Source organism: Microcaecilia unicolor, chromosome 11, assembly GCF_901765095.1.
Source record: "Microcaecilia unicolor chromosome 11, aMicUni1.1, whole genome shotgun sequence".
Taxonomy (NCBI): Eukaryota; Metazoa; Chordata; class Amphibia; order Gymnophiona; family Siphonopidae; genus Microcaecilia; species Microcaecilia unicolor.
Window position 1 is genome coordinate 172697951 of NC_044041.1, and position 16580 is coordinate 172714530.

At 41.9% G+C, this 16580-nt stretch overlaps 1 protein-coding gene across 1 annotated transcript in view; it reads left to right on the forward strand.

The window, feature by feature from the left end:
- The first annotated feature begins 10823 nt into the window (after nt 1-10823).
- The window catches only part of LOC115479433 (cytochrome P450 2A13-like), a 28084-nt gene continuing 22327 nt past the window's right edge, over nt 10824-16580 (forward strand). Inside the window, exon 1 of the mRNA XM_030217328.1 lies at nt 10824-11152. Coding sequence (XP_030073188.1) covers nt 10973-11152 — 180 coding nt within the window. The 5' untranslated portion in view covers nt 10824-10972. The remainder of the gene's footprint in view (nt 11153-16580) is intronic.

A 16580-nucleotide genomic window follows, 5' to 3' on the forward strand; every position in this document is an offset into this window, starting at 1 on the left:
GATTATTGTAGTGGTATTTATGTGGGCTGCCAGGCCTCCTTATTGAAAACTTTCCAAACGGCTCAGAACACTGCGGCGAGGCTCATCCTAAACGAAAGGAGATTCGCACACGCCGACCCCCTGCGATTTAAACTTCATTGGCTGCCTGTACAGGAGCGCATTGCTTTTAAGATCTGCTCCCTAACACATAAAATCATCTATGGGGCTGCTCCGGAATACATGCTCCCCTTGATCGATCTTCCGCCTAGAAATGCCAACCCTGCTGCTCGGTCCTATCTCCACCTCCATTTTCCGAATTGTAAGGGAGTTAAATATAAGAAAATCTTCGCCTCGTCTTTCCGTTATTGGAGTCCCAAATACTGGAACACGTTACCTCGTCACCTTAAAACTCAAGTGGACCATGCCCTTTTTAAGAAGTTGTTAAAGACATTCCTCTTTGCTAAGACTTACCCCTCAATTTACCATGTTGATTAAAGCATCCCTTGTTCCTTACCCTATCAAGTTCACTTTGTTAGTTTCTTCCCTCCTACTTACTTCTTTATGCTTGCCTAAACTGTTAAGTCTGTACTCTTATTTAATTCTCTGTAAGCCACATTGCGCCTGCATGTGTGGGAAAATGTGGGATATAAGTCACAAATAAATAAATAAAAATAAATAAATTTACTGTGCCATCTAAGAGGAGCGGGAGTATGCTAGATACAGTCCTGCCAGCGTGTGTGTGTGGGGGAGGGTTCTGTTTCACTATCACATTTTCTCTAGTGAGGGACGGGCAAGATAGACAGAACTGTAGGGAACCTGCTTCTCCCCCACCCCCACCCCCCACCCCCCACCAGCAGTAATGTATGTGGAAGACTCCTGCTCAGCTTAGAGGAAGAAGCGATTCCTTCTTATAACCTGCATGTCCTGTGTGCTAACAAATGACACTATCCCCCACAGGCAAAACATAAGCTAGAAGAGTGGGACACAACTTATAGCTAACACACTGCTACCACAACTAAGATGGCTCTAGTTCACTTTTGGGCCTCTACTGATCAAGAATGTATAACTGAGTCTTTTACATGTGAGACTTACATACACTTCATACAGTTGTGTGAATGGTATCCACTGACACTGCACTTCTATATCATTACACAGCATTTGGGTCTAAGTTTTAGACTTATAAAATCCCTCAATACCAGTATGACCTTTATTGCCCATGCAGCCCACACCCATACAATTAGAGCGTTTATAAAGTGACAGGTTTGTCTCTCTTTCCCCTCCACTGCACAGCTGTCATTCAAGTACACTCAAAACAAAGCAAACAAACGTATGAGTTACTGCATCCATGCTGTCATTATTTATTGTTGGTAGCATTTTTATTTGATCCCACATATCTTTTCAAACATGCCAGCTTTTGCAGCATATGGATGTACACAGAGGAATCTTTCATGTATTTCCATTATTCATGATATATTGTAAGCCACATTGAGCCTGCAAAGAGGTGGGAAAATGTGGGATACAAATGCAATAAATAAATAAATAAATAAATAATAAGTATAATAACGGAATATGTTTTCATAGGTAGAGTAGTAATTTGTTTTATAAATCATAATCAATGTGTCATTTAGAGAGGCTGCTTATAGGGACACCCTAGCATGTGTTATATTCATGCAGAGATTTTTTTTTTTCACCTGGTAAAGAGCCACTAAAACAGACATCAGGTTATGAGAATCAGGTGCTCAATATTCAGAGTTGCTATCTATCGATTTATTTATTTATTTACTTATTTATGATATTTATATCCCATATTAAACATGAATTAGGTTGAAACCTGGGAGCATTTAAAACCTTTTTTTACCTGTGCTTAGATCAAAAGAAAGAGATGGCATGTGGGAACTTGCTCCTTTTGTTTTGTAGATTGCAGTGGTATATTATAAAAATGTATGTGATATTTTTTATTACTACTATTTAAAAGACAGATATTGAAAAATGAGGGCAGAGCTACCTTCATGCAGAAGTCCAGAGTCAGTCTAAATGTGCCAACATTGTCCAGTTTAGTACACTATTAGCAGCTAAGTTCATATAAAGTTAATTATGTTCAATTAAAAATAAACCTATTGGCTCAGGCTGCTTGCTATGTGAATATTCCTTTACTGTTTCATTATTGCTACCAAGTATTACATATTAAGGGCATTTGCTTTAAACTTTGTTTTAATTAGTTTATCCAGACCTTACATGAACATGGTATAGGTTTTTAATTCCAAAGGTGAATCCTAAGGATGGTGGAACAATTAGGTATAAACTGTTGTTTCTGACTTTACTTGTTTTGGACTGCTTTGGGTCTTGCTGATCTGTTCATATGCTGTCTAGAATTTTGGAAGATGGAAATGAGAAAATAATACTTCTGAACATGAGGCATCATTAAAGGACAGACTTTTAAATGCTCCATTGGCAGTGGCGTTCCTAGGGGGACTGACACCCGGGGCGGATCACCGATGCGCCATGCCCCCCGGGTGCAGTGTGACACCCCCCCCCCCCCGAGTGCACGCCGCTGAGGGGGTGGTGCCGTGCGCCTGTCCACTTCGTTCATTTCCATGCTCCCTCTGCCCCGGAACAGGAAGTAACCTGTTCTGGGGCAGAGGGAGCACAGAACGAACGTAGCGGACAGGCGCGCGGCACCCCCCCCGGCGGCGTCACCCGGGGTGGACCGCACCCACCGCCCCCCCCCCCCCTTGGTATGCCACTGTCCGTTGGGTATATATGCTAATCTCAACTTTGTTAAATGCTTCAGACATATCCACCTATTTGTTCCCATGATATAACTGAATTCTATTATTCTGTCATATTGTATTGTCAAAGGTAAGTCATATTGAACTCAGCTTTGCTTGGGATAATGTGTAATATAAATGTAAAAAAAAATCCTTTATCTTCCAGCTTTTACGACACTGCCTTTCCAGCTGAATGGTGATGATGGCACAAGGAAAGCAAGTTTGGTACAGCAAAGACTAACTCAAAATAACCTGTTCCTTAGCTTGGCCCTAATATTACCATATTGAAAATGCGATCATACCATGCCGAGACTTCAAGAAGCAGCCTCGCAAGACTTCCGCAGAAGTCTTGTGAGGTCACTGCTTGAAGTCTTGGCAGCCATTTTGAAGCGGCACCAGCAGTGAGCAGTCAGTGGCAGTGCCAGGCAGAAAAGAGTGGGGTTCTTTCCTGCCCCAAAGAGGCCACTAGACCATCAGGGCACAATAAGGTATGGGAGGTGATGTGACCAGGAGGGGATGTGGATGGATTCATGGGTGGAGAAAGGAGGGAGGAAGTGAGCTGTAAAAAAAGGTGGGTGAAGGGAGGCTGAAAAAAGATTGGGGGACATGCATGAGGGGAGGGAAAAGAGGGAAATATATAGAAGGGATGGAGAGAAGAGGAGAGGGGGATATGCTACTCATGGATGGGAGGGAAAAGAAAGGGAGACATGCTCATGAAATGTATATTTCCAAGCATTTCATGAGCATGTCATGTACATCTTTTAATTTTGTATTTGACTTTCTCAGGGGGTCAAGGTTACTGTGCAGCTCAGGGATGTAGTGGGGCGGGGCTGAATTTTATTTTGTTTCCTCTTTTTTGTCACAGCAAATATGGTAACCCTAGTTGGGGCTGGTGCTGAGACTCTCTGTACTCAGGTTGCATGGGGGGAAGAGGGGAACAGGAAAGAGGAAGAGAGACACAGGAAAAAGGAGCAATCTAAAAGTAGGAAGAGAGACACAACCTGGGGGCAGGGGGAGTGCAAGCAGAAGCTTGGACCAAAAGGCAGGTAGAGAAAAGGGGGCAAATGCGGAACTGGGAGAATACGAAGGGGGGGGGGGGAGAGGGAAGGAAACTCTGAACCAAGCGGGGGGAGGAGTTCAGAGAGACACACAGAGAAAGAGACCAGGAACAAAGGTGGAAGGGGAGAGAGAGAGAGAGAGAGAGACACTGGACTTGCTTGGGGGGGGGGGGGGGCACAGAGAAGAAAAACAGAGAGAGAGAGTGACAGATATTAGGCCAATATAGCGAGAGATGCCAGACTGGGGAGGGTAAGGGGATTAAGGGTGGGGTGCAGAAGGAAGGGAAGAGAGGGAAAAGAATGTGGACATGTGGAAACATAGGGTCACAAAACAGATGCTGGAAATGGATGGAGCATATGGACATGGTTTCCTAGGGTCAATACTGGACACAAATGGATGGATAGGGATGCAGAAGCATATGCTGGACAGAGTAAGCTACAGACACATAGGAGAAATGCTGACCACGGAGGGAGGGTGGGGAACGGAAGTCAAAGAGAAAAGGCAGTCCATGGAGGACGCATGGAGAAAGGAACACAGAAGAGAGATTCTCAATATAGAGGGAGGTTATGGACACTGATAGAACAGTAGATGAATAAAGGGGGAGGGGAGGGACAGGAACACAGAGGGGAGATGCTGCACTGGAGGGATAGAGACTCAAGGGGACAAGGAATGGAGGACACAGAGAATAAATGTCCAAAGGAGATACCCCTGTCATGTGCCATAGTTCAACCATTTTATTCAGGGTATTTGGTAATGCATTAAACAGATATGGCTAATTTAAGAATAGCATAGATGAACAGCCTCTGTGCTGGGCAACAATGAAACCTCCATGTTTCTAAAATGACCAACCATCTGTCAGGCAGCTCAGAAATCAATGTGTCAGAACTATCTGAAATATTTTGATTCAATGAAACTTTGGCAATGGGAAATAGAACACATCTTGTTGAGACAAGATCAGTCAGTGTTGAAGACTGCATTGTAAAAAGTCCAACACATGCCCAGACTTAGCTCACAGCTCTGAAATTGTTTACTGAGCTATGTATGCTAATGTCCTGCCATTGTTGCCTCTGTTTCAAAAAAGGTGGGGATATGTGTGCCATAGGTTCAACTTGGGTGAAAGTGGCAGCTTGGCAATTGAAAGGAGCCAGGGAAGAGGTCCAAAACTGTGTGTAATGTTGTAAATACTATAAGCATCCCAGGTCGAGAAGTTCTATATAATATCGGCATCATGCAAGATGTGAGACTGAGGCCTCACAGGTTTTAGCAGCTTATTAGTACCTGCCAGATGTGGCACAGTAAACACTGTGCAGGATACTAAATGAGGCCCGAGGCCTGCATGGCCCAAATAATTTTTCTAGTCACTGGTGGTAGGAAGGAACATGTATCAGGCTGGAGCAATGTACATATCACATACTGGAAAGCAACTAGTGAGATAGGGCAGACCAAATAACAGTAACGTCTATCAAGGACAGATACTGACAACTTGCAAGGTGATTGGCCAACTCATATGCACAATGAAAAGTATGGTGGAAAAGAAGCAACATCAATAAGCAGGCCTCCTAGGGATTGCAAGTGCATTAGTGATACCTAATGGAACATGTTACAGGAATCTTGTGCCCACAGGACGCACTACCAGCAGAAGCCATGAGACCCCTCCAAGTCTGCACATGTGACATGATATGATACAGAATGATCTCAAGAGGACATGCTAGCAGGTGTCATTACTGTTGATGTTGGCAACATTTATGTATATTACACCACGTATTGCTCTGGGATCCAGGGTCAAGCAGACCTTGGTAGCACAGTGTGCTGTCTAGGTAACTGACATCTGCCCATGTTTGTAGAGTGAAGCATTTGTGCATATGTTAGTTCACAAAGTTAAACTATGGTAGTCATCACAGTAGCATCCTTAGTGGAGTGCATGATCTGGTGAGGGACGTTATGGTACTGGGGCCGCTTGATAACAGTGATCATAATGTGATCAGTTTGGATATCAACCTTGAAGTAACTATACACAGGAAGTCAAATACGTTAGCGTTTAACTTTAAAAAAGGAAACTATGATAAAATGAGAAGAATGGTGAAAAAAAAACTTAGGGGGGCAACTGAGAGGCTAAAAACTGTACAACAGGCATGGACGCTGTTCAAAAATACCATCTTGGAGACCCAGGCCAAACATATTCCGCGAATTAGAAAAGAAAGACGGAAGTCCAAAAGACAGCCGGCATGGTTGAAAAGTGAGGTGAAGGAAGCTATTAGGGCTAAAAGAAACACCCTCAGAAAATGGAAGAGGGAACCGTCTGAAAATAACAGGAAGCAGCATAAAGAGTGTAAAAGCAAATGCAAGGCGCAGATAAAGAAGGCCAAGAGGGATTACAAAAAAAAGATAGCATTAGAGGCAAAAAAAACATAGTAAAAAATTTTTTTGGTATATTAAAAGCAGGAAGCCAGCAAAAGAATTGGTTGGGCTGCTGGATGACCGAGGGGTAAAAGGGGCGATCAAGGAAGACAAAGACGTAGTGGAGAGATTGAATAAATTCTTTGCTTCAGTCTTCACTGAGGAAGATTTGGGTGGGATACCGGTGTCGGAAATGGTATTTCAAGCGGACGAGTCAGAGAAACTTATTGACTTCACAGTAAACATGGAGGACGTAATGGGGCAGTTCAGCAAACTGAAGAGTAGCAAATCTCCTGGACCGGATGGTATTCATCCTAGAGTACTGATAGAACTGAAAAATGAGCTTGCGGAGCTACTGTTAGTGATATGCAATTTATCCTTAAAATCGAGTGTGGTACCGGAAGATTGGAGGGTGGCCAATGTAACGCCGATTTTTAAAAAAAGGTTCCACCGGGAAATTATAGACCGGTGAGTCTGACGTCAGTGCCGGGGAAAATGGTAGAGGCTATTATTAAAAACAAAATTACAGAGCACATCCAAGGACATGGATTACTGAGACCAAGTCAGCACGGCTTTTGTGTGGGGAAATGTTGCCTGACCAATTTACTTCAATTCTTTGAAGGAGTAAACAAACATGTGGACTAAGGGGAGCCGGTTGATATTGTGTATCTGGATTTTCAAAAGGCGTTTGACAAGGTACCTCATGAAAGGCTACAGAGGAAATTGGAGGGTCATGGGATAGGAGGAAATGTCCTATTGTGGATTAAAAACTGGCTGAAGGATAGGAAACAGAGAGTGGGATTAAATAGGCAGTATTCACAATGGAGAAGAGTAGCTAGTGGGGTTCCTCAGGGGTCTGTGCTAGGACCGCTGCTTTTTAATATATTTATAAATGATTTAGAAATGGGAGTAACTAGCGAGGTAATTAAATTTGCTGATGACACAAAGTTATTCAAAGTCGTTAACTCGTGACAGGATTGTGAAAAATTACAAGAGGACCTTACGAGACTGGGAGACTGGGCGGCTAAATGGCAGATGACGTTTAATGTGAGCAACTGCAAGGTGATGCATGTGGGAAAAAAGAACCCGAATTATAGCTAAGTCATGCAAGGTTCCACGTTAGGAGTTACGGACCAAGAAAGGGATCTGAGTGTTGTTGTCATTGTCGTTGATAATACACTGAAGCATTCTGCTCAGTGTGCTGTTGCGGCTAGGAAAGCGAATAGAATGTTGGGCATTATTAGGAAAGGTATGGGAAAAAGGTGTGAGGATGTTATAATGCCGTTGTATTGCTCCATGGTGCAACCGCACCTTGAGTATTGTGTTCAATTCTGGTCGCCGAATCTCAAGAAAGATATAGTAGAATTGGAAAAGGTGCAGCGAAGGGTGACTAAAATGATAGCGGGCAGGGCTGATGCGGTAAGCGCCACTGCCCTGCTGTCCCGTCTGCTCACTTGCAAAATCTTTCACCTGAACTTGTGATTCTCCTATCTCCGCTACCCTCCCCTTTTCATGCAAATGAGCAGTATTAATTGAGGCAGGCAGGCTCTTCAAGTTACATGAGAATACAACCAGATTGCTATTTATGCTTCAGTTTGGGGCTAGCTCCTCAGTCAGGGTGAGTTTCAGAGCTTGAAACAGCATTCAAATTAAAGAGAACCTGAAATTTTAAAAGTGCTAAAAATAAGTTTTAAAAGTATTTGCCTTAAATCTAATTGCAGAATTCAGGAGCTGGGAGTCTGTACTTGGTTGTCATATGCTCAGATTTGTTTAAATCATATGCAAATTAGTCCGGTGTTTTTCACTAAACATTCCCATGAGTGTCTGTATGTTAATCTGCATTCAAATAGAGCTCTCTGATTGGATGATCAGCTTCTGTTAAGAAATCTGCCCGGGAAGTGAACAGAGTGAGAGCTGTCCTTTGCCAAGAGAGACATCCAGCTGTGACTTCCTGTGTTTGTTGACTGAAGTTATAAAAGAGTGTCTGATTGTGGTAAATGAGAAAATATAAGTGAAAAGAGATTGGTGGCGATTGAAGTTTCTCTAGTGAGAAAAGGATCTGAATATTTCAGGATTACTTGAAGTTTATGAAGAATAGAAAAGGGTGAATTTCAGTTTAAGAGTGTTTAAATCCTATAAGCTATATAAAGGCTAGGTAGATTTAAGTGACTGTAAGCAAGGAAACCTTAATATTTGATCTGAAATAAATATTTGATCTGAGATAGTTGATCAGAGATAAATGTTTGATCTGAATTATATCCTTTGGTGCAAAGGAGATTAGAATGCAATAGAGTATTTCTTTCTGTTTACCAGTACAGTCAAATAATTCCATTCCACTTAAATAATTTTTTGTTATATATATGAGGGAGTAGTATCTGGATTTATTGTAAATCAAATTGATTCCATTCACAGGAATTCATATTCACCTTCATGCATTCATCCGATATTATCTTTTAAGGATGAAGTTTTATTTTATGTTCACTCTGTCTCTTGTGAGCTGAGCACAGTTAGTTTCCTCGGCTGGCACGACTACATATTAGAGGTATTTTGATACTGTGTGAAGTTTTACCACAGACGGGTGACATATATAAAACATTCTCCTTGGATAGGATGTGATATGTGAAAATACATTTTGCTTTAATGAAATTGCTAAACTTTAGAGTCAGAGACTTATCAATGAGGGATACATACAGTGCTATTTTTTCCTGAGGTCCGGCTTACTTGCCTGCTCCCTTCTGTTCCTGCTCTGCTGGACGGGGGGGGGGGGGGGGGGGGCGCCAACCGATAGTCTGCAGGGGGGCACCAGAGACCCTAGGCACGGCCCTGATAGCGGGGATGGGACGGCTTCCCTATGAAGAAAGACTAAGGAGGCTAGGGCTTTTCAGCTTGGAGAAGAGATGGCTGAGGGGAGACATGATAGAGGTATATAAAATAATGAGTGGAGTGGGACAGGTGGATATGAAGCGTCTGTTTACACTTTCCAAAAATACTAGGACTAGGGGGCATACGATGAAACTACAGTGTAGTAAATTTAAACTAAATCGGAGAAAATGTTTCTTCACCCAACGCATAATTAAACTCTGGAATTTGTTGCCGGAGAACGTGGTGAAGGCGGTTAGCTTGGCAGAGTTTAAAAAGGGGTTGGACAGTTTCCTAAAGGACAAGTCCATAAACCACTACTAAATGGACTTGGGAAAAATCCACAATTCCAGGAATAACATGTATAGAATGTTTGTACGTTTGGGAAGCTTGCCAGGTGCCCTTGGCCTGGATTGGCCGCTGTCGTGGACAGGATGCTGGGCTCGATGGACCCTTGGTCTTTTCTCAGTGTGGCATTACTTATGTACTGTTTTGGACTATATGACATCATATAACTGGACAATACCATACTCACACATTAATGTCTGAGGGAAGGGTAGCAAATGGTGTCCACTGTTATGAGGTACTCTCCCCCTCCTCACTCGAAGCATGCATATTTAGGGGAGTTCTAATCCAGGAAAATAATTATGTTTCTATCCATGTGTGTCTGAGGCCTACATGAAGGAGTGCCACTCCGTGTGTTCTGACACTCCTGCTACCTGTGGAGCCAAAAGAGTTGCAGATTCATGACACCTACTATTAAATATAAACATGCCTGGCCTCAATAACAGAGTCCCATCAAGTAGAGGCAATATGACATGTATATATGTGGCTGTGTTGAGGCACTACATGAGATGTGAGGCACATATTACAGTGTTGCGACAGCCAGGAGTGGCCCAAGACAATCTTCCCTCTGAGGAGAGGAATGAGCTGCCACCCCGACTCCTCCTCCGCCACCCCCTGCCACGATCTGACATATCACCCTTCTGTTCCAGTCCCAATCCCTTCTCTCTTCTGCAACCCACCTCTCTGAAGTAACTTCCTGTTTCCTCAGAGGCGTTGGGGAAAGAACGGAAGGGGAAAGATGCCACCTCAGAAGAGTGCCGCCTGAGGCCCTCACCAGTCACACAGAAGAGAAGGGAAAAGAGGAGGAGTGTGTATGGGAGCCAGAAACAGAGATCTGAGATGTGGCACTGAGCACTAACTGCATTTCTTGGCAGCTGCATACAACGTGCCTGAATGAGGAGCACAAACAAACCACGGCAGCCAGGCTTAAGCAGTAGAAAAGGAAATGCACCTCTGGTTTTATCTCTTCAGTGCTGTATTTCATTCCAAATTTAACTTCTTGGGGTTCCAGGCTCAATTTGTGTCTACATATTTTTATTTTTAATTTGTGATCTCTTCTGTTTTGGTGAGGGTCTATCAGTGTGTGGTAGCAATGGCAGGTGGGGAGACTGAGGGGGGTCAGGGAGGAAAGGGGATTGAGGGGCCCTTCTTATTTTATGCTCTGGGCCCCAGCATGTCTAACACAAGAACTGACCCTTGCTGTAGCTGGTTGGTATCCTCAAGTTCCACTAGCTGAGGGCAGCTGGAACTCCCTTCTACTAAGCTTGGCAGTCAGTGCCAGCATTCTTGAGCAGTTAATGCTGGGAAGTGAGTAATATGGTAAAAAAAAAAAAAAAAAGGTGTGGATTAAGAGTATTTAGAAACTGGCAAAAACCAACAAGTTCTGCAGCTTTAGTGCAAGAAACCAGATAACTGATCTGTGTTGCTCTTCTTTGGACTTAGAAATATTAAGAAGCATCTGATTTACACCTTATCTGACACCAGAGTGAAATCTTGTGGATTCAGAAGCAGAGATAAAAGACATAGACCAGGAAAAGTGCAGTGGAAACCAAAGCCTCTTCAGGATGGATACTGCTGTGGCACAGACCCTCTTCCTGGCTGCCTGTCTTTCCTGCTTTCTCTTCTTTTTGATAAGGAGGACAATGCACCAACAAGACAAACTTCCCCCAGGTCCAATTCCCCTTCCTCTTATAGGCAACTTGCTGCAGATGGATCCCAAGGAAATAGGAAAAACCTTTATGAAGGTGAGTCTGTTTTTTTTAAACATTTGCTAGGAAAGACCAGTGGTTTGATCATTCATGAAGGTTACTCCTCTATATGATGCTCTTAGGAGTGTAGATATCAACATGGACTGCTGCAGAGTCGGGTGGCTGCCAGGAGTTGCGATGACATCAATGACGTCACGTGCGCAGCGGCATGTCCAGTAAGAAGATCGAGGTCCTGAGCTCTTGGGTTTCCCTGTAGTTGTTTTAAGCTCTGGCCACCAATGAAATTAATTAAAATAATAAAAATGAGTGTGGGCAAGTTGGAGGAAGCCCCAAAGAGTGGAGCAAATTGTTTGTTGCAATTTGTGCAATTGCACATGTGTGAGTAAAGCCCATGTTTCTCAGTAAGTAGCCCCGATCGATGTTGGGATATGTGGGGGGGGGGGGGGGGGTCAAAAGAGTGCTCAGAATGGCCATAGTTGTGAGCATGCTCAATGAGGTCAGTGAAGACCTGCACTGACACCATATTTTGAAATTAATTAAAATGTGTTGCAAGCTGAAATAAAGTTAAAAAAAATAAATTACTGAGATGTGGATAGGTGGCTAATGTGTGTTATGACCTTTCTTATGCTCCATTTGAGTGCAAAATGTTGTGATTTGATAGACACCCATTTTGGGTAATTTGGGGTCTAGAAATTTCAAATTTTCACATAATTCACATGTATGCATGGCTATGATCTGATTCATATGGTTTTAACGTAAAGCAAAGGTTTTAAATATTAGTTTTAATATTAGAAAAAGAGTATGGAATGTTAATGAGGTTTGAACTGTATGAAAGATTGATGCTGATTGGCTGCACAAGTCAAGAAAGAAACTTAGCAAAAGAAGGTTGGAGGAGAGCAACAGAAGACATTAAAGAGTGAGGAGCTGCTGCTCTAGTCTTTGTGAAAGGATGAATTTGTGAGGAATAGATGTGAATATTGAGGAAAACAGTAAACTGATTGAATGTGAAGTGCTTGTGACAAACTGAGAATTTTTAGTAATTTTATAAACCATAAAGCTGTATGTCTCTGTTGATCACCCCACCCCTCACCTATCCACACCCATCCTGTTAGAATATCAATGATATGCTTTGATGTCCCCATGCATACCTCCCACCCACCCCCATCCTCCCACCCTGTCAGACTGTCATAGTAATGGTTGAATGTTTTCACTTACATACACTGTCAGCTAGCACATTTGCTTATGTCCGATCTGAGGAAGAAGGGCAACCTTCGAAAGCTAATCAAGAAATGTATTAAGTTATGTCCAATAAAAAAGGTATCATCTTATTTTCTTTTCCATGTTTTATTTTGTTTGATTTCTATTGATAACCTTAAGAGTGGACTAACACGGCTACCACACTCCTCCACTAGTAAGACAAACAATTTTTGAGAGAAAGATGTATCCTTAACACTTCTCTGGTGAGAGAATTTACAGTTATTCTGGTTAACTAATAAAAATATTTAAGGAAATATAGCCTTGAAAAATTCAGCCCAAATTTTGGGTAACTAACAGAATATTTCTGACAGATCAATTCTGTTGTTGGTGAAGGAGTAAAAAAAAAATACTCTGAGAGTTTCAGATAATCATTGGAACTGATATGATATTGTTCCTGAGGAAACAATATATTATTTTCAGCTAAAAACAATTGGAGCTAAAAGAGGGGGGGGGGGGGGGGATTTTTGTTTTATTTTTTTGAAATAAGATAGAATTAACCTGTCACAGCAGACTCTGGATTTGTCTAGGATTTATAAAAGGAAACTCTTGAACATCTAAGAGAAGATTTGTTGGAGTTGTATCTCTTTTAGACTCCTGTAGAAGTTATTATTTTATATGAGTATGTAAGTGTCATCAATGAAGAAGACCAGCTATACCTTTTAGATATCATAAAGAAAGTCAGGAATAAAAGACAGGATAAGTTTAATTTATTTATTTTTATTTATTTATTTAGATTTTACAATAATAGGTTCCTGGTGCAGGCAGGCTTCCATTTTAGACCTGCACACACACAAGGAAGCAGACTCTCCTATAATTTTTATTTTACAATAGCAACAGGGAGAAGATAAAGACACTGATGAAAATTACAAGATAGATGAAGCAAAGAACTAAAGAGAGCATGAAGAACAGATAAGTACAGAAAAAAAGAACCTGAGAGACATTTAAAACATTACAGAGACTGAGCTATTAAAAAAATATAGCACATACTTACCTGAAAAGAAACAAGTGTTGATTCAAATCTGAAAGAAAGAGATATTATTCTCCAGAAGGAAAAACGTTCTTTAATAATTTAATTAAAATTGGAGCTGGAAAGTAAAAGTCAATACCTGAAAATTCGATGTCTAATCTTATGTAAGAGTTCCATCGTACACACACTTAAAAACAGTTGGATAGATAGAACTGGATCCAATATAGAAAAGGAAAGATTTAAATTTTAAGTACATTTTTTAAAGATTTTATGGTAAAGTTTTAGCATATTTACTGAAAAGGTTTTTAAACTGAATTTTAATTGGTTTTAAATTATTTAAACTTAACTCAGTGCAATAAAACATTTATATTTACACTTTATAAAAAGAGTCATCCTTATTTACTGAGGGCCCTGTTTACTAAGCTGTGCTGTAGGCGTGCAAACTTTTTAGCATGCACTCAAATGTTTGCATGCCTACAGCGTGGCTTAGTAAACAGGGCCCTGAGAGTCTTGTAATATCTTAACTGATTCTCCTATACATTAAGGCCCTGATGCTCAGGAGCAAGTGCAGGTGCTAGAGGTCATTAGAGCCAGACTAGTGCCCACTTTTGCCGGAGCACAATGCACAGATGCCCCTACCAATGGAAATACCAAGATCACCCCAGACTAGCACAAATAGCATGCTAATGCAATTTAAATTAGGTCTTTTTCTATTCCCTACAATGTTCAGAGAACAGCGCCTGAAGAAGGACGCCCATACCAGAGAAAACCTAACGCCAGGTCGGAAATGGCATTAGGACTTCTGAAGAGAGGATTTGAGCTTCGATTGGGCAAACATACTGCTCCAGGGCTCGGGAACAGACTCTGGAACTCGGGACGGAGGAATGGTGGTGGCGGCTGTAGCAGTGAGATGGTTTGCTCAGGCTGGGTCTGAAAGCCTCCCCTGGAAGAAACTTTACCTCATGCCTATGCGGCTGTAGCAGTGGCCGCAGCCCCAGAAATGGATCTATTGTCTGTGGAAGCAGGAAAATAAGCATGTTTCTCCACTGGGCTACCGCCATTGCTGAAAGGATTCTGACAGGGATGGAGGAGCACACGCGGCAGACACCATCCTCCCCCGTTATTTCCTAATGTTCAAAGCTAATAGCACACATATCATTTGTATACTATTAGCATTGAGTATTAGGAAGTAATTCTTCGGCACTGTTGTGGCGGTATTTTCTGGCATTGTTCTGTATAACGCCAGAGTTTTGAGCATCTGCCTGTAAATAATTGTAATAGTTCCCAGCCAGTTTTCCCTGAACACATTTGGTTTTGAGGTGGTTGGTGATTTTCTTTTATATCACCTTCTCTCACTGACAGAATATCTTGTCTGAGGTATCGGCCATGACTGAAACACGGTAAAATAAGACTGAAGTGTTCTACGCAGAAGAAGGAAGGCTACATTAGCTAGGTCTCATTGTATAAAATGGAACCTGTAATAAAATAGTATGAATTAGTGGTAGAATTACATTTTAATTGATAATGAGCTACTTCTGATTCTCTGTTACATGGATCAAGTCACCTAACATCTTCGTTGCTGTAGAGATGAATTTATGCAACATTAATTCAGCATACAAGTACTTCCATATGTGTGCACAGATTTTAGTTTGGAGGGAGGCAGCAATATTGAAAACATAGGCTAAATATTGGAAAGATTTGTTTGGACAATTTTGAGTTACCTTTATAAATCTTCCTGTTTCCAAGCACCAATGCCAGCATCCCAACTCCTTTACCTCTTCAACGGCAGGGGGCACATGTCTCACTGCTAAGGAAGGGGTGTGATGAGTAGGGGGAAATGTCTTTTATGCTGTAGGATTAAGGATGGTACTCAGTGGGAGTTCCAGAGGGGATGACTTTGATTTTAATTCAGGTTCAAAAGAAGAACACTCAGCATCTGGATTTCTGGTGATAACTAGCATGCATAGGTTTCTATTTTCTTAATTTCATAGTGCTCCAACAGAATAAACTTAATATACACGTGGTGGGTCTTCTGGTCCAGCATCTCACCAGTATGGCTGCCTAGAACCGTGCTCCTGAACATATTCTGATAATAAACCTCCCCAAGCAAGAGTGCAGCCTCCTTTAGTATTGTTTCACCTGCTAAGCCATTTGTACAAATGTCTGGGACAAAAGAAAAAAGATTCACTCCATATTTCCACCTGTTGCCAGCAACAAACACCCTAAAGAAGATTTACCTGCACTGATAAAAATGGCAATACAGGGGGAAGTCTAGGAACTTTTGGATCTGGTAATGGCAGAGCTCTCCCAAATTAAACTTCTTATTCTGGACAGTGCACAACAAATTACTGAAATGAAAACCGACATGGTATATCTGTCCGCACAACTTCAAAACTCTGATGAGCAGCATTCAATTTTCGAAGACAGAGTGATGGCACTTGAAGAAGAGGTGCAAACCACACAGAAACACCAAACGGTGCTAGAGGCAATGCATCAAGAGATGGAAGATGCAAATAATCACAACCAACACAATAACGAGAGAGTACTCATGCTTCCTGAGGGAATGGAGGGTGTAGATCTGGTTGCCTTTTTGGAGCAAGTTTTTCCTAAATTAGACTCTAAAACAGTTTCTATATGGTAAACTCTGAACTATTTTCAGAGGACTGCGTTTATGAGGCACTAGCTAAATTAAAAATGAGCAAAGTGATGGGGCATACCTCTGAGGGTACTGAAGGAAATTATGGAAATTCTGACTGTTCTACTGGCTGACATTTTCAATTATTCTCTAGAGTTGGGACTGGTCCCAGAGGCCTAGAGAAGGGTAAATGTAGTCCCTCTCCACAAAAGTGCAAGTAAAGAGGAGGTTGGAAAATGCAGACTGGTATGTCTGGTTTCTGTAATAAGTAAATAAATAGAAACTCTTTTAAAACAGAGAATAGTGAGGTTTCTAAAATCCAATGGGTTGCAAGGCCCAAGTCATCATGACTTTAGTAGAGGTAGGTCTTGTCAGACAAATATGATTTACTTTTTAAACTAGCAGGCTTATTTTCAAAAGTGATCGCCGGGCATCTTCCAACATAAATTGGGAGATGGCCAGCGATCTCTCAAAAGCAGCGAAATCGGTATAATCGAAAGCTGCTTTTTTTGACACCATCGCCGTTTTCCCGTCGCCGAGCCGGCGAAAGTTCAAGGGGGCATGTCGGCGGCGTAGCAAAGGCGGGCATGGGCTTGGCTACCAGA